At 37.4% G+C, this 18,450-nt stretch overlaps 1 protein-coding gene across 6 annotated transcripts in view; it reads right to left on the bottom strand.

The window, feature by feature from the left end:
- Window positions 1-18,450, bottom strand: part of wasf1.L (WASP family member 1 L homeolog) — a 62,238-nt gene that overhangs the window by 8,764 nt on the left and 35,024 nt on the right. For 5 of the 6 annotated variants that reach the window (XM_018263311.2, XM_018263313.2, XM_018263314.2 and 2 more), the window contains 5 exons: window positions 11,275-11,435; window positions 7,535-7,669; window positions 3,438-3,591; window positions 1,361-1,478; window positions 760-938 (listed from right to left, as the gene is read on the bottom strand). In XM_018263311.2, coding sequence (XP_018118800.1) covers window positions 760-938; window positions 1,361-1,478; window positions 3,438-3,591; window positions 7,535-7,669; window positions 11,275-11,407 — 719 coding nt within the window. In that variant the 5' untranslated portion in view covers window positions 11,408-11,435. Of the gene's footprint in view, window positions 1-759; window positions 939-1,360; window positions 1,479-3,437; window positions 3,592-7,534; window positions 7,670-11,274; window positions 11,436-16,698; window positions 17,175-18,450 lie in introns of all 6 variants that reach the window. The other variant, XM_041562992.1, reaches the window with a different exon arrangement.

Below are 18,450 nucleotides of genomic sequence, written 5' to 3'. Positions count from 1 at the left end.
ACTTAGTGTGTTGCACACTACTATATCAAGCTGAAGAAACACGGTAACATATAGTTCGAAGCAGAAAGAGGGTCACAGTCATCTTAACACAAATTGTTTACTTTCCTAAAACAATGTAATATTATGTACAGGTATGGGTCCTGTTAACCAAAATCCTTGGGTCTGGGGTTTTCCAGATAAGGGGTCTTTCGCCATATTTTTAACCTACTGAAAAATAATTTAAGCATTAATAAAACCCAATAGGATTGCTTTGCCTCCACTAAGGCAATTAATTATACCTTAGTTGGGATCAAGTACACGGTATTGGTTTTATTATTACAGTGAAAAAGGAAATCATTTGAAAAAGTTTGAACTATTTAATTTAAATGGAGGATATTGGAGATGGCCTTCCCATAATTTGGAGCTTTCTGGTTAACAGGTTTCTGGATAACTGATACCCATACAGGTACTTGTTTCTAAAATATCAGATGTTAGATAGGATAGGAAAGTGTATTTCCTCTCGTGATTACAGCAGGTTTGTCATGCTTTACGATGGTTATTCTAGATCCAGAATGATAGCATGGTACATGGAAGGATAAATTACCATATTTAAAGAAATATATATATATATTATTGCTGCAAATGAGCTGTGTGCCTTGGATTCAGTTATCTCAGTAAAAGTATGTTATCACCAGACAAAAAACAAACAAACAAAAACAGACAGTAAATTATGGTAAATAGATTACAAAAAAAACACAAAAAATTGCAATGCAAACAAACCTTGTATCAAAATGAGAAGCTGGTCCATTGGCGATTTCTATATGCTTATGATTAAGATGAAGATCTACATCATCCTCAGCCAATTCCAATCCCTGAGCCAACTTTTGCCATTCACGACGCCTGTCATGTGGAAGCCGAGGCACTTTTTCTGGTTCTTGAGGACGATCGATATTCTTTTGCTGTAAGAAAGAACATCAGTTACAATCTTGACTATAAAACAGAAAAAAAAAATTATATTGTTGCTTGAGTAAAATTATATAGTCATAAACAGCTCTCTAACCCAATACCAAAAACTGTGCATTACATATTGCTGGCTGGACAGATCCACCCAGTATATTTTGGGCAATCTAAAGAGCAATATTCAGATTTTGGGTCAACCCAGTCATCATTACTTTCTATGTGTGTCCCTTAAAAAAGGGAACAACAAATCTAGAATATTTTACTAAACAATTAGGGCATCGAATTTTATGTTATGTTCCAAGACGGTGAACACACTATAGCCATAAAAATGACAATCTTTAACAACAGTAATCCATCATTTGTGCGCAATACAGCAATAAAAATCCTCCATAAAAATAAAAAAAATCACATAGTGGCATACTTTTTGCTTTCTCTTTTCTTTCCGCTTGTCTTCTGTGTCCTGCAACATCTTTTCTTTCCATAAGTCAAAGAAGTACGATGGATTGGTATAAAACTTCAAGCCCTCTTTGCCATCATCTCTGTGAATAAAAAGAACAGCAATTTATTTCATGAGCAACATAACAAAGAACTTAAATCCAAGTGGAGGCAGCGCTCAGTAGTGTAGAATCCTCAGCTTCATACACACCAACCAGAAAATGCTTAAAAAGAAAGAGAGAGCGCACAAGGGAAAACTCTCATAGTGTATAACCAATGGTATAGTTGAAAGGTTTCAAAATCCTGTTACCACTTAGCAGGGAATGTGAGTAATATGTATCAGGTAAGGATTCACCACAGTGCTCCCCCTCCCGCCTATATACTCACAAGCACAATGTTGAGAGTTATTTTTCAAAATACTATTTTTATCCCTCAGTGTTTCAGCAATGGCAACCCATTCAGTCGGTGTAAGAGACAATAGAAGATACAATTGTGCATTAAAGCTTTTAATGTTATATAAATAGTATATACAGATGTCTACGCGCAAAGTGGATAAAAGTACAAGCAGTAGAAATATCAAAGGAGCTGATGCTGACTGCTCCTAACTTCTACCACCCGAGCCCGACCTTCTGGTTCCTTTTATAGACCCACCGCGCCGGTGACATCACAAAGGGGGCAGGTCTATAAAAGGAACCCGAAGGTTGGGCGGGCACATCACTACTTGCAACTATACCATTGGTGATACACTATGGGAGTTTTCCCTTGTGCGCTCTCTTTTTAGTTTTATAACAAAGAACAAATATTGCCAATATGCGCCAATATAAAGGAATTATAACTGGCATATAAATTTGTACAATATGCTAAAACAAATAGGTGTCAACTTTAGTGTTACAAAAAATGGCACAATTCCTGTTAATCACCATATTTATAAAGATACTCAATTTTTACACAAAATTTTACACAGTGTGTCACAATTTTGTGAGAATGGGGAAGAATTTACACAAAAATTATTTAGAAAATATATATTATTCTAGACAGGGCCTATTGAATTAACTCATCTTTAAGAAGGAATATATCCTTTCTGAGGTGCATGGTCATTACCTACTATAACTAAATCAGAGCTATATAGTCTTGTGAATGAACAATCAAAGCCACCAGGATACATAAGGAATTAAGAATTTAATGGAATAAAAAATACACACATAACAGCACACTATAACAATCTAATTGGCATATTTAAATAACAGCCATAAACTAGTGACATCTGTTGGATGCCATGTGCTGTGCTCTGTGGTAGCTCATTCTTAGCAAGAGAACACAGATTGCAATTCGAGAAATTTGATCAGTAAATAACACCGCAGAAAAAAAAGTTAGCATGATGAAATACAATAATAAAATATCAAAATTAAACTGTTAAAAAACACAGATTATGACTATAGGGCTCATTTAATAAGTAACTTCCTCTTGCAGCCCCAATTACAAGAAATTATGCTGCACTGCAAGTAAAAAACACGGTGACCCGCACCAGAAATTGCACACTGCACTTATGCTAGTAAACCAATCCTAATGGGGTGTATTCACTTGCTTAAAATTTTTTTTAAACATGTTTACAAAATCTTTTGCCAAAATGTTGGTTTTGAACAGCAGCTATCAGTAATCAATTTAAAACTGTGGTAGAGGGGGACCTCCTTTTCTCTGTCTCTCTCAATGGCTTGTGTAAAAATTGTGATGAAAAGTTTCTGCACACTTATTTATGCACTCTTTTAAATCTACATTATGTTCTGCATTATGTTCTGTAATTTTGAAAATTACACTGCACCAGGTGTGGTGTTTTAATAAACAAGGCAATCCTATGTCTGACTGTGGGATGGCCATACTGTGGCATGATCTGGATGTCATGGAATAAGAAACTTGCAAAGGCAGACTATATCATTCATGCACAGACAAATTGCCTGCGTCTCTAGAGATATGGGTCAGGGTGAAAGCCAAGTTCCTTTGCACGAATGGACGAAATGAAACACACAAATACCCAGACCTTGCACATAATACCAGATTTTACTCACCTGTAGGGAGATAGTATATTAAGTGGTGGAGGATGTTCACATAGTTCATAAGTTTCATGAAGAGGAATTGGCAATGTCCTGCGGTGAAACAATTGCTGATCTTGAATAGTTGAACTCCGAAATGCTTTTCTCATTGTGATGTCCTGCAGTGACACTGAGAAGTAAGCAGTAATGTGAGTAAAGGAATCAATATAGCATGGAAACATTACAAAATACAATCTTCAAACTGGGAACCTTGTGTTTTATTTATAAAGTGTGCTATCAAATAAACCATGCAGATCGCCTCTGAAAAACGAGTTACTGAAAAGGCAAGACACTGGGGCTCATTTATAAACACTCGGCAAATTTGCACCTGGGCAGTAACCCTTTTTTTTTATATTACAGACAAGCATTAGCTATTTGGTTGTGTCTCAAAAAATGTAGTGCTCTAGAAATATTAAAAGGGTTGTCCAATTTCCATAGGACAATGCTAATTTAAACCATATCCTGTATAGATACCTTATTTTCATTACATTTTAACTTCTTCAATAAGCCTTTTTTTCTACATCCTATTATTGTTTTACTTGCCTTCAGAGGGGCTCATCTGAGCTAGATGCCACTTCAAATATTTATATGCAGCTCTGACTTACCGAGAGTAAAGAATCTGACTAATTTTACTGTTTTTGCTCTCCTATCCAAGCTGGCTTCCTTAAATGCAAGTCAAAGCCAACCTAACAGAGGATCTCCTTTCTAGATATTTTGTTTTGTAATCAATTTATTTTTGCTTGTTGGCTGCTCTCTCTACACAGCCCATATCAAACATCAATGCAAAAGTCAACCAAGACAGTCTCTATCCTAGACACATTCAGAGTTAGTTATGGCAGGTAAATAAATTGGGTCTAAAGTTTGCCAGAAGCAAATCAAAATGGAATTGTGATTCAATTTTTGTGCTCATGCAGTTGCAACACCAGTAATCAATGGGATGCCAGGGGACCGTCTGAAAGCTTACTGGAGGGCATTGACATTGGGTGAATATATTCCCAGATACTTACTTTGGGTGTTAAATGGAAAGTAGGTCTACAAGAAAACCTTACCCATTGAGATTTCAGGGTCCAAAAGAATTTAGACAACAGAGGATTTAACTGTAAAATAATTGTGAGCAGCTTATAAAATAGTACAATCATGCCAGTATGTGCGAATAATTATTTTATTTCATCTACACAATTCTAAATCCTCATACAAAAAGAACTCCTACAAAAAGGTCTAGTGTAATTTCCTTGAATTAGCCTTTTATACAAAGGACACATTAATCTAATGAGTTTCTGCAGAACAAATACTGAATGGATCAATTGAAAGTTACTTAATGGAAACATTCAACTGGTTCTGATTGATAAAGCAATGAAAGTGAGACCTATTGACTGCATAGGAAATCAACGGTCTTATGAATATGTAACACCACCTGCCCCAAACTCCTATAAAAAGCACCACATAGATCAACAGCATAAATGACTGTATTGCAAGGGAAACACATTTATAATCAAGGTTAATTATAATTAGTAGAAGACACAAAGAGAAATCTTGCCATAAACAGGTGCCCTAGAAAAAAAATTAGCTGAATACATTTAAGGTGACAAAAAAAATTTTTTTTTCACACATAAGGTACAAATTATTCAATATGCCAAACGCTAAGAGACAAAACTGTATTAAAACAATTGTGTCATACAAAAAAAAAGCAAAGTGATACTGGCACTGAAAAACTACTCTAAGTTGCCTTAATGTTGATCGTTTTTTTGTAGATAGGTCTTCTTTTGTAAGTGTTACTTGAAGTTCCTAAACCTGACTGTTTTGCCAACATGACTGTCCCTTCTCAGTCTGTCAGTTAGAGTTTCTAATGCCAACGGACTACTGCTGCACAAATATGTCGGCCTTCTCATAGAGGAACATGGGGTATAGATAGGCAATGCAAAAGCATTGTCAAATGCCTTTATGTCAAAATTGCAAATGACATGCAAAGACAATGTTATGATACATAGAGAAAAAAAGGTTTTTATTTCTGTTGTCCGTATCATTTTAAGAAAACCACTGGACTGCTTTATTGGCCCTTGGGCCCCAGTTAAGATAGTAAAAATACATACAATGGGTAGATTGTATGGCAAAATATGTAACAGGGGTTTAAACTCCTTAGACTATAATCTCTAAAGCCTGGCACTACTTAAACAATTATGTGTAAGAGAGAAATACTACAAAGGTTTAATCAGGGAGTTGTATTACCCCAGTGATTTCCATCTGAGTAGGCAGATGGCAAAATGTTTAGAAATGCCCCTCATTCATTTCAACGGCAATCGCCTACAGTACACTCAGTCAGGAAACTGTTGAAAAAGGCATCCACAACATGTTAATGCCTGGACACAAGCTAGAAATCATGTCGGCAGCAAATCACATGAAATACTACCACGTGCCACTGCCCTAAAATACTACATATAATTAGTAGGACTGTATAATATCTCAGCAGTGAATATGACATACACGTGGCTTCCAAACCAACAGAGCAGAATTATCAAATCCAATTCACAGGAGGCTTTACAAAGACTGGCAGAAAAGAAATATCAGATAACTAAGGCCAATTCTATTCCAGTTAAGCCTCTCGGGCAGATAAATAATAAAGGAGCAGAGTTACTGATCAGTAATTCAATGACAACAAATATACATAGGTTGCCAGAAAACAAAACAGAGATAAGCTATGAAATGAAATGTCTATTATCAAATGGCATAAACCCTATATACAGGTTATATATTTATGTAGTGGCACACACTGTGCTAAATCCGAATATTTACACACTGTGAAATTAATTTACTGCTCATATGACGGGAAAGGAAGTAACTCTATGAAAAGGAAATCAATCTAGAAACATTGCATGAGATCCAACCTTTCAGCACTGAGAAACAGCTGCTTCCTAATGTTTTCCCAACAGTTGCTCCTTAAATACACCAGCTGCTGTTTCCTTAAACTAAATTAAACCAGGATTATTTGATAAAAAAAACAATATGTGCATTGTTAAATTAACTAAATCAATGAGGTAGGAATTGTATGTTCAACTGCCAACAAAACATCTAGTTTTCACAAAAAAAAAATCAGTTAGATTACTGAATATAGTATTTTTCACTAGTATTTGATTAGGAAATGTTGTTTCCTACGGTGTGATCATTGTTAATGGAAAAACAAACTGCTGGAAGACTTCTGTGTATATTTAACCTTTTACAGGCTATTCTTGTGTCAGATTCATCTACTTCCTCAGACATCCGGAGGACACAGCAGTATGTGACTTTCTAGTGTGCAAGGTTATCTTCTTTTTTGTTATGATCTACATTCCAAAATTGTTCTCTGATCATTCCAGCCAGACTCATGTAGAGCGCATAGTCACAATTCAAGGCGCCCCGTTTGTATTTTGTTATATAAAGGTTTTACTGAAAACAGATACACCTGAACATTAAAGCTCAATGCACAACAGTTGTCACTTTCCTGAAGCATTAAGACAGGCCTTAGGTAACTTTTAAGGAAAAACTCAATTCCCTTCTTATAGACACTTGGGGTGATGAGCAAAGGTTATGCTACTATGCAAAGGTTATGCTCTTGCTATACATAACAGAATACTTATAAACCACAGCATACAAACATAACATGCACCAGCATGGAAAGCAGTCTACCTTTGCCTTTAGGGAGGCAACTAAATAAATTATATAAATGATATATAGTTATATATATTATATAGTAAGGTGTAAAAAAAAATTCTTATTTTACATGAAACACAAGTTACAAGGCAGGCATTTGTATCCACTAAATATGGAACGCTACTGTAATAGTTTCCTCCATTGTTATATTAATTGCAATGGAATGTGGACCTCCACATGACCTATTTCATGTGCTTGCTCCCAAACAATAGCAACCGTTCAGCTGTGTTAGCTTGTCAATGAATTGTCTGTCTTTTTTTTTGTCTTTTTTTAAAGTGATTTTTGTATTACGTTAAGTGAAAATTTTCAAATCCGTAAAGGCCAGATAAGGGAGAGAAGGAAAGAAAATATAACAATCAATATTTAGTTAAAAGCCATAAAGAACTTACGTTCTTCCTCTTTTGGGTCAAGCTGTGTTACACTAACAGATAACCTGTCTACACGTTCTTGAAGAGAGTTAACTCGGAAGGAGAAACTGTGCGCCTCATTAAAGAGTTCCCCAAATACATCTTCTGCATATTTACCTGCAAGACAAGAACAATAAATTACACAACGGTAGTTGTTCCTATATTGATGCCACAGTTAGCATTCTCAAGAAGCTGTTTTTTGTTACCCGATAAATAAGAAACTAATTTCTAAACACTTTCATATTTCTGTATCCTGTTTATTGCTGCGAGAATGTTCTTTGACTAAAATTCTTGGGATGAAAGGTTAAGAGAGAGGTAGGCTAATCATTAGTTAACACTGGCAAACCAGGTTAAACAAACATCAGCCCAGAGTACTGCAGCGGGTCAGGTACCCATGGGGTATCCGCAATAATTTTAGATACATTTTGATCACAGGTTTCCCTCCTTGATTTGTAAAAGTCTGCTTACAAAGTCTGCCATAAGAACTATTGTAGTGCTTTTCAGACCAGTGCATTTCAGGAGGATGAAAAGCACCACAATTTTCCAACTGTAGCTCCCAGACACCTACAGTAGAAGTTTTCCAGCCTGATGGTAACATTACCATTGTTATTGTTCTCTCTGGCCCCTTAATCCACTTCTAGTCCAACCTTCCTGAATCTGCAAGGTCTGATATTCCTGTAGCATGGCCTAGAGTCTGATTTGTGTTGCATATTGTGACCTCATTTGGGTGTATAGTAACGCATCACTAGCATGTAGTCAAAGAAATTAGAATGATCATGCAAAAAAAGGGGTATAAAAAAATGTATAATTTGAACATATATATATATATATATATATATATATATATATATATATATATATATGTATATATATATATATATATATATATATATATATATATATATATATATATATATATATATATATATATATATATATATATATATATATATATATATATATACACATACATATAGACACTCTGCTGTTCTAAGCACTATTTCGGTTCAGTATGAAAATCAAATGTTTTGAATCCTTTTAGGTCTTTTGAAAAGAAAATTACCTTCTATTCTATTTTGCCTTGTGCTCTTTAAAATAATGTTCTGACCTAATGTCAATTTTGGGAAGTTATACCTTAGTTAAGTGATATTGAAAGTAGTCTAAACTCATATAATTAATTAATGTAAACAAAAGTGCTTCTCTGGGCAGTTGTTGCAATTTACATACATTTTCAATCTTAAGCAGTTTAAGATATTTGCATTTTAAGTTGCTAATGGCAGACTTTTGGCTCAACTAACAGTAAGCAACCTTTGAGTTACCTGAACACAAGTGCTGACACCAACATTTAAAGAGAACTGCTGAGATGAAAACCTAGAATTAGCAATTTAAAACTGCTAATATCTCAGAAACCATGAAAAAAGGATTTGATTTGCAAAAAAATCCACTTTAAATACATTTACATCAATTTAATTTTGGGGGCTTATGTCCTCTTTAAATGCCAAGCTCCATCACAGACCACTGTTCAATGTACTATAAAGCATTTTCTATTTACCAAAACATGGTTACACCAGGAGATATTAGTGGAGTTTTAGGATCAACAAATGTGATTAAAACTGAGAATAAAAGTGTTTTATTTATAATGGGAATGTCTGCACTCTGCAGACAACCTTAAAAAACATCTTTCAATTTATAAAGCATTATACAATGTGGAACCAGCAATGGCATAATGTAAATGTATACAAAACTCACTTCATATTTTAAGGTTACTGGTCAGTAATTTTGGACATAAAAAGACCACATGCTAGTCTGAGTTTATGTCGAAGGTTGTAGAGTTTAAGGTGAAATATCTATTCCAATACCAAATGATTACTGACAATTACTCCTAATAAGATTATACAATAAGGCAATTCTGGGCTTTGATGCAAATAGCTGGTTTTGAGGGGGCTCAGAACCCCGTAGACCATGAGCAATAAGGTTTGGGATTTCAATTCAGAGACTCAATCCTTACAAGGTCTACATAATTGTTGAGTGCTTGCTTGGGATTGTTTGTTTGTGCTCAAAACTTAACAGCACAGTGAAAGTAATTTTGACAACAGATCTCACTAGGTGAAAAGAAATATTGATTTAAGTTTAGTAGTTTGGAGTACGTTTTTACTTGTTCTGGATTCTGGGGAAAATGTACCTTCCAAAAATATACTTTAGGGGGGGGAGGTTGTTTCTATAAGAGGGCCTTACAACAAATAACATTTGCTATCGAAAGTATTAACAAGGAACATTTGTATATATTTTCATTTGGGGACAAAAACATGGGTAAACCTACATAGATTGGGCATTAGACTGTTAAGCAGACCCCTGCTGTTGATTTTTAGGATATTTGATCTTAGTAAATAAGGATATATGGGACATATGACATTGCAAAATGCAGGTTTGTGGGGCTTTTTTGAAACTTACTATTTTGTAGCTTTACCACATAAATAAAATGCACAAAAGCCATGATATTTATATGAATGGTTTTAATTTTGAGGCCTCTAAATGCCACATACTTTACGATCGTATGTGTACACATGATTGCACACCAAAGCATTTCGAAGACCCCTAGCATTCGTATTTAGGATGTTTTATGTTGGCACTAGACATGTGGGAGGCAAAATGCAGTAAAATAAAAGGTTTTAAGTGAGGTTTTCAGCAATTTGAAAATTAACTTTAGGAATAATTTGCAGTTTTGTAGTTTGGAGTAAAAAGACATTTACCCATTCCGGGGGATTCCAGAGAATGTGTTATCTTCAAAAATATATTGATTTCTAGGGTGAATATAGTTTATATGCAATATATATTTTAGCACCTCTACACACTTTACACTTTGGTAAATCTAAGCACATTGGTCATGCCATTGGTTAACCAAAACTAAACTGTTTCCCCTAGCATTCATATTGGTATCTAAAGAGAGCATATTTTTTTAATATTTCAGATTATTATTTTTATTATTTTTAAAGGTTATCTTTTAGAACACAGCTTGGTAGTTTGGCATATAAATACAGCTTTAAACATTTTGGATTTGTCAAAATGTGCATTTTACAAAAAAAAGAATGGTTTCCTAGAGTAAACCTACTGTTGATTATTGAAGCAGTGCTTTGCAAATTTATATAGGTCAATGTCTCCCAGCAGTACAAGTCATTTCCATAAAACAACATATATTTGATATTTGCAGGAGAATATGGACGTTGCAAGTTAGTTGTATTTTCACGTATAAAAATTGTTTCCAATATTGGTGTCCAAATACAATTTTATAGAATTTTGTCTATTTAGAAGTCTATATCTTTTTTACAGAAGTGCAATCACACTAACACTCCAGCAAAGTGTAAAGCTCAGGTTCCCTAGAAAAACTTTTTGCAGATGTAAACTAAAAGCTCCCCCCAAAAAAATAAAGTGAAAGAGCAGAAAATGTTCAAACATTTGTCCCACAGTGAGTGAAACATTATTCTAGCATTAAGAGAGTTTAACTGTAACCCTGAAAACACAGATATTGTATTAACGTGGGTTTAGAATAACAGTAGGGAAACTAATATACATTGGCTAAGCAAAAGTGGCAGTATCTTACAGTGGACTGGGGTAAATGTGCATATATTTTATACAGAGTGACAATAAGATTTAAGCAAAATTACAAGACAAAGATAACAGCAGATTAACAACTAACTAGCTGCTTAATGTATAAAGCTACTTACTTAGACTACTTAACTGTCTAATTATATTGGCCAGCGAAATGTTAGTAACACATTCCAGTTCATTCTTGATTCCTCTGGGAAGGGCAGTATGGCACAAGTGCCGAGGATCGATGTTTCTTTTAACCAGAGGCATTCTTTTTCAGAGTCGGGCACCAACACATCTGTAAAATACAGAAAAGGTTATTAATTCCAACTGATAGCATTCACATATAATGTAAATGTTATGTTTTGGTAGCCGCTGATGAGTAGAGTACAACAGTGCTTTATTAGCAGAGCCATGCAGGCATTACACAACAGGAAGCAACGCTTTCTTTCACTTTTAAACAGTCTAGACCGTATTGTGTATTCACAGTATAACTATTGTGTACAGTGACATCTACAGCCCATTTGTTTCAATAATACTGAAGGTGTCCAAAAATGCTCTGCCCATTCGGTGCAGGATACTAGTGCAACTTTTCTCTTACAGGTCACCACTTTCCTGATATTTATGCTTTTAGTATAAGTGAAATGAGGAGAGCACTCAATAAGCATAAATGCTGTGGTTACTTTATTCAATGCCGACCACCAGTACACGCCATGTTTCGGGCTTCTGTGCCCTTTATCAAGTGCACAGAAGCCCGAAACAAGTCGTGTACTGGTGGTCGGCATTGATTAAAGTAACCACAGCATTTATGCTTATTGAGTGCTCTCCTCATTTCACTTATACTACAGGCCATTTGTATAAACACCACAGTAAAGTGGCGTTTTTTTAATATATATTTAGATAAATAAATTACATCTCGAAAGGAAGGCTTGGAATCATAATTCACTACATATTCATGTCTTCCAGACTGATCATATTTTGCGATTACAGGTATGGGATCCAGAAACACAGAGCGTAGAAAGCCCTAAATTACAGGAAGGTGATCTCCCATATGGCTCATCTTAAGCAAATAATGAACAATTTTCTTCAATCAATTCCAATGGGTTTCTTAAAGGGGTTGTTCACCTTTCATTTAACTTTTAGTATGATGTAGAGAGAGACAAATTGCAATTGGTTTTCAATTTTTATTATTTAAGTTTGAGTTATTTGGCCATTTATTCGGCAGCTCTTCAATTTGCATTTTAAGCAATCTAGTAGCTAGGATCCAAATTACCCTAGCAACCGGGCATTGATTCGAACAAGAGACTGGAATATGAATGGGGGGGGGCTGAATAGAAAGACTAATAAAAAGTAGCAATAACTATACATTTGTAGCCTTACAGAGCATTTGCTTTTTAGAATGGGTCAGCGACGCCCATTTGAAAGCTGCAAAGGAATCAGAACAAAAAGGCAAATAATTATAAAGCTATTAAAAATAAATAATGAAAACCTTTAAATGTTTTTGGTGATCCAAGTACAGAAATACCCTTTATCCAAAAAACCCATATCTGTATTATAATTTTCTTCCCCACAGACTTCTGCCACTTCCCAAGCCGAGCCACGACAGACGCATCGAGGTTGATGACAGCCTCCCTTAAGTAACCATGTTCATGGTTCCCAACACTGGAGCTGTTCTTAAAGGGCATGTAAAGGCAAAAAAATAAAATCCCATTTTTATTTTTTTTCCAATATACTTTAATTAAAAAATGTGTACCATTTTTATAAGAAACCTGACTGTATGCAGTGAAATTCTCCCTTCATTTACTGTTGTGGATAGGAATTGTCAGATGGTCTCTTAACTGCTGAGCAGGGAAACAATCATACTTATGAACAGCAGGGGGAGCCCCGCCTTACTTCCCAGCCACGCAGAACTCAGCAGTTTCGTTTATGACGATCCCTAAGCAGCCCAGTTCACACTGAGCATGTGCACAGTCTTAGTCTTGCAAAGATGTTTAACAAAGTGACAAGATGGTGACCCCCTGTAGCCAACTTTGAAAGCAAAAATTATTTGTTTGATTAGGCTTGTGGTGCAGTAAGTTCATGTTTATGTTTAGTATACAAAATACAGCATTTCTAGCCTTATTCTATTTTAGACTTTACATGCCCTTTAAGGGCCTGTTTCCCATTCCACAGTGCTCTTAACATATGACACTTCCCATCATCTATATGCTCCTGTTTTGCAGCTATCCCACCTCCTTCCCAGCACCTTATAGATTGTAGTGCAGTACCAGTTAAAAGCATACGAACCACACAGATCTGAAGGTATTTTTTAGGGTGCCAAGAGGTGCTGACCGTAATACTAGGAGAAAATGAATTTGAGAGATACTATCTTTTATTAAAAATAATATTGCTGGTAGAGAGAGTCAAGATAAAACCATCAGCGAAAGAGAGGGTAAAGTTACAGTCAAGGAGAGAGAGCCAATAAATATGCCAACCGGTGATCCAGGGACAGCATACAATCTAGAAAATGATTTGTGTCCCAACATGGACTCCACCAAAGAATGCCGAACTGGAAACCAAGATTTATTAAAACTTGAATGACTTTATTGATAAGTTAACAGTGGGCAGGGGAATGTGTTTGCTCGACGCGTTTCGTGACGACTAGGTAACTTCATCAGAAGCATGGGCGCCACCTGTTGGTCATCCAAAAAAATACCAAACACCATTAAGAACATAATAAACATCTGTTTAAAAATCACAATGCGTACATCTAAACCCAAAGATGTGGGAGAATGACATATAGTATAAATATAAATACATACATGGTTAATTAGTTGCATTCAAACCAAAAATTACAATGTTACTTATGGTTGAAAAAGCACAAGCACTCCGGAAAGATAAGGAAAACAAAAAGGTCAAATATAATAGACAATGTCTAAAGCTAAATTAATTAATACTGGACCAAATCAAAATGATAAATACACAAAAGATATATAGATATAAATAATGTAATGTAATACATTATATAAATAATGTAATGTAATACACCGTCCAAAATTCATATATATTAAATTAAATTAAAGATCCTTATGTTGAAGCAGCATGACACAATACAAGTCCTAAGGTAATACACCAGAGGTCAAGGATTAAATGATATCTTACAACTCGTCTAAAAAGCGAAATATGATCATTAAGGTGGCAAAAAGCATCAAACCCAATCCGTAAATATATTTCTGGCCAAGAACATGACAAATAGTTGATCTACAATCATAACCATAAAGGAGCAAACTAACGGTCTATAAAGCAGTTCAGTTCCCAGTCTCTGTTGAGACCAATGGGGTGGCCGTATTAAGTTTGTATATCCAGAAGGCCAGGGCAGATAGTACAGAGGCAGAAACTGGCTCAGGATAAAGCAGTCGTCTGGGAACCGGCACAGGAACAGAGTCTGGCTGAGGAACAGGTAGGGAGACCGGCACGCAGGCTGGAACCGGCTGGGCTGTTGGCACGGAGGCTAGAACCGGCTGGGCTGCTGGCACGGAGGCTGGAACCGGCTGGGCTGCTGGCACGGAGGCTGGAACCAGCTGGGCTGCTGGCACGGCAGCTGGAACCGGCTGGGCTGCTGGCACGGAAGCTGGAGCCGGCTGGGCTGCTGGCACGCAGGCTGGAACCGGCTGGGCTGCTGGCACGGAGGCTGGAACCGGCTGGGCTGCTGGCACGGAGGCTGGAACCGGCTGGGCTGCTGGCACGGAGGCTGGAACCGGCTGGGCTGTTGGCACGGAGGCTGGAGCCGGCTGGGCTGCTGGCACGGAAGCTGGAGCCGGCTGGGCTGCTGGCACGGAGGCTGGAGCCGGCTGGGCTGTTGGCACGGAGGCTGGAGCCGGCTGGGCTGTTGGCACGGAGGCTGGAGCCGGCTGGGCTGCTGGCACGGAGGCTGGAACCGACTGGGCTGCTGGCACAGAGGCTGGAAACTGAAGCACTGGCATGGCAACGGGCACAGGCAGCTTTCAGGGAACTGGAAAAACTAGAGTTTGAGTCCCTGACAGATCGGCAAAGGAAAAAATTCTGAGGGTTTGTGTTGCAGTTATATGTTTTGTACATTCCTCCGGTACAGAGATCAATGTGCAATGTAGTGAAACAAGCATGCACATAAGCAAAGTGTTCCAACTTGCTTATTATGCAAATGTGTGTGACCTCACATGCATTGCAAATAATTAGCAAGCTGTGCGAGTCTCATAAAATGTGAGTGACCAGACATGGCCACCTGGTGTGGGCAGAATATAGCTTGCTACCAGCATTTTTCCCCTCTGCCCCAGATATGTCCTCTTTTAAAGGGCACCTATCACAGCCAAAATCAAACACATATTAATAATCTGACCAGTACAAGCTAAACATGTTTAATCAAACTACATATATAGTTTTTTGAAAAAACTGCAGGTTTTAAAAAAAATCCCTTACTTTGTCAAATGGGTTCTTTCACTGAGGGAGGCCATACTGTGACTATAACAGAGACTCTAATATGCAAATTTCAGGAGCATGCTCAGATTGTAACACTGCTTTGAGTATTCTACCCAGAATGCCTTGTTTAAGTAAACTCCTCCACTAGAAGTATCAGGATATTTCCCTATCTTGTCCCCTGCTGGTAAAGTCATTATGCAAATGAAGGGCACACACTAACTTCCAGCAGGTGGCAGCACTACTGAACAGCAGCTAACACAGAGGTTTGGCTGATTTGAAAATAGCTTAGAAGGGTTGATAAGCAAGCAAGGAATTTCAACTGAGCATGTGCGAGATTTCAGAGCTACAGTTGACTGGGAAGATATAGGTAGGAGGAGCCAGTGAAATCCAAGATGCCTGCCTCAGCTAGAACTGCAGTGGAGATAGGGGAGATCTTGCAGAAGGTATAGTGAGCTGATGATTTACATTATACAAACAATTCTGTTTTAAAAATCGAATTTCTTGAACTTTCACATAGTGTATTTACTTAGTAAATGATTTTGGTCATGATTGGTGCCCTTTAAAGGACCAGTAACATCAAATTTTTTTTTTACAAAATTCGTTAGTATACATGAAAAAATAAACACTCTTCTCCAAAACTTTCTCTCGCTTCCTCTCTGATCGGCCTGCTGCCTGCAACTGCAAACATCCACGATGAGGCCCAGCTCCACCGCCGCAGGTACTCTACAGACGCGCCGATGAGCCAGCAATCCACACACATGGTAACCACGCTCCCTGATAGTGTATTTACTTAGTAAATGATTTTGGTCATGATTGGTGCCCTTTAAAGGACCAGTAACATCAAATTTTTTTTTTACAAAATTCGTTAGTATACATGAAAAAATAAACACTCTTCTCCAAAACTTCCTCTCTGATCGGCCTGCTGCCTGCAATTGCAAACATCCACGATGAGGCCCAGCTCCACCGCCGCAGGTACTCTACAGACGCGCCGATGAGCCAGCAATCCACACACATGGAAACCACGCTCCCTGATGCATCAGCCGCTTCACATTCACAGGCCGATCAGAGAGGAAGCGAGAGAAAGTGATCCTCCCAGGCTGGAAAGTAGCTCGCCTTTCCCCACTCACTTCTTTCTGACTTTGCGCTCTCTCCTTAGCGCTCAACCTGACAGCGCCGCTCCTGCTTCTGCTGTAACTCTGGGATGTGACCCCGGGGCTTTGGCTGGGTCGGCAGCTGGAGAAGGATTGCGCCGGTGCTTGTAGCTAAGATACTGTAGGTGGTGCTGGGGGAATTCGGGTTGGTGACAAGCGCTCTCTAGCATGGAAAGCAGCGCATGACAAGAGTGGCTACGTGCCAGTGACTGGGAACTCCGATCGGCCTGCTGCCTGCAACTGCAAACATCCACGATGAGGCCCAGCTCCACTCTGAAAAGCTCCCCTGCCGCAGGTACTCTACAGACGCGCCGATGAGCCAGCAATCCGCACACATGGAAACCACGCTCCGTGATGCATCAGCCGCTTCACATGCTGTCAATACAACATGAGACAGAGCCAAGGAGGAGAAATCCAGCGCCGCACAATGGATGGTCGCCGTGTCGCCTTTTCTGTAGAGGACAGGAAGTGCAGTTTCGGTAAGTTATTTCTTAATAAAGGCTTTGCTATTTTAAAGTTTTATTTGACTTGGTGTTTATTTTTTCATGTATACTAACGAATTTTGTAAAAAAAAAATTTGATGTTACTGGTCCTTTAAGAAACGGTTCTCCAAATTTCAGAAATATCACTTATGCTTTAATGGATCGTGTTATGAGCTCAGGGGTGCTGATCAAATGTTGGACAACAGAGTAACTCGAGTTCAAAATCCTTAAGTGGACTGCAGCCTATATACCACGTAGGTCCAAGAATGATCTTCTTTCAAACCCCTTTTCTAATGTATTAAACCTTATACAGGTATGGAATTTGTTATCCAGAAACTCGGTACCCAGAATATCAAGTAATTCAATTTGAAATTTAAAAAATTAGTTTTCTCTGTAATAATAAAACAGTTCATTGTACTTCATCCTAATTAAGATAACAATCTTTATTGGAGTCAAAACAATCCTTCTGGGTTTAATTCATGTTTAAATATTTTTTAGCAGACTTATGGTATGGAGATCCAAATTATGGAGAAATACTTTCTCTAGAAAACTCAGGCACTGAGCATTCCCAATAATATGTTCCATACCTGTATATTCTTTTCAGGTACAGTTTCTTATAAAGGTTGTGCTTACAACATGCAAACTGAATTACTATCAGTAGGCAAGCACTTAAGTGAAAAGGAGACAATGGGAACAAAGAGTCCACAGGTTCTTAAGTTATAGAGCAGAACTCTTCTCCAAAACACTCGAGAGAAAAATCTCACAGCACAAAGCGCTTTAGAAAAAAGAAGCCTTCAAAAAAGCCTTCATGACTGCATATATTGACAGTCCTCCAAATACTGGAATAAACGGAAAATAATTCCTTTTATATTTTTAAGTTGTTAAACCTTCTACATTACAGGAAGTGCTTCTGCGTTACTCAACAGTTCCTGACTCCCCTAATATAACATCAGAATATTAACCGCTCTGTTTTTGAGTAAAAATACAGAAGGCAAAATACATTTTAAATGTTACAAATAAGAAAAGCAGAAATATAACAAAAGCAGAAGAATAAAGGAGCCTTTAATTTGCAAAAAAAAACAAAAAACAAAACAACCCATGGCTGTTGCTATGAACAAGAAGCAGGTTTTGCCAGTGGAATTGTCTAAGCATGCACAAGCTACCCACACAGTTTGGAATGGTACATAGATTCCGAAATTGGACGGATATCAGCTCAACTGTAGGCGAACATTCATCCTTTTGTTTT

The sequence above is a fragment of the Xenopus laevis genome, chromosome 5L (assembly GCF_017654675.1).
Source record: "Xenopus laevis strain J_2021 chromosome 5L, Xenopus_laevis_v10.1, whole genome shotgun sequence".
In the NCBI taxonomy this organism is placed as follows: domain Eukaryota; kingdom Metazoa; phylum Chordata; class Amphibia; order Anura; family Pipidae; genus Xenopus; species Xenopus laevis.
Note: the sequence above shows the minus strand (reverse complement) of the source record. Positions and strands in the feature narration are given on the sequence as shown.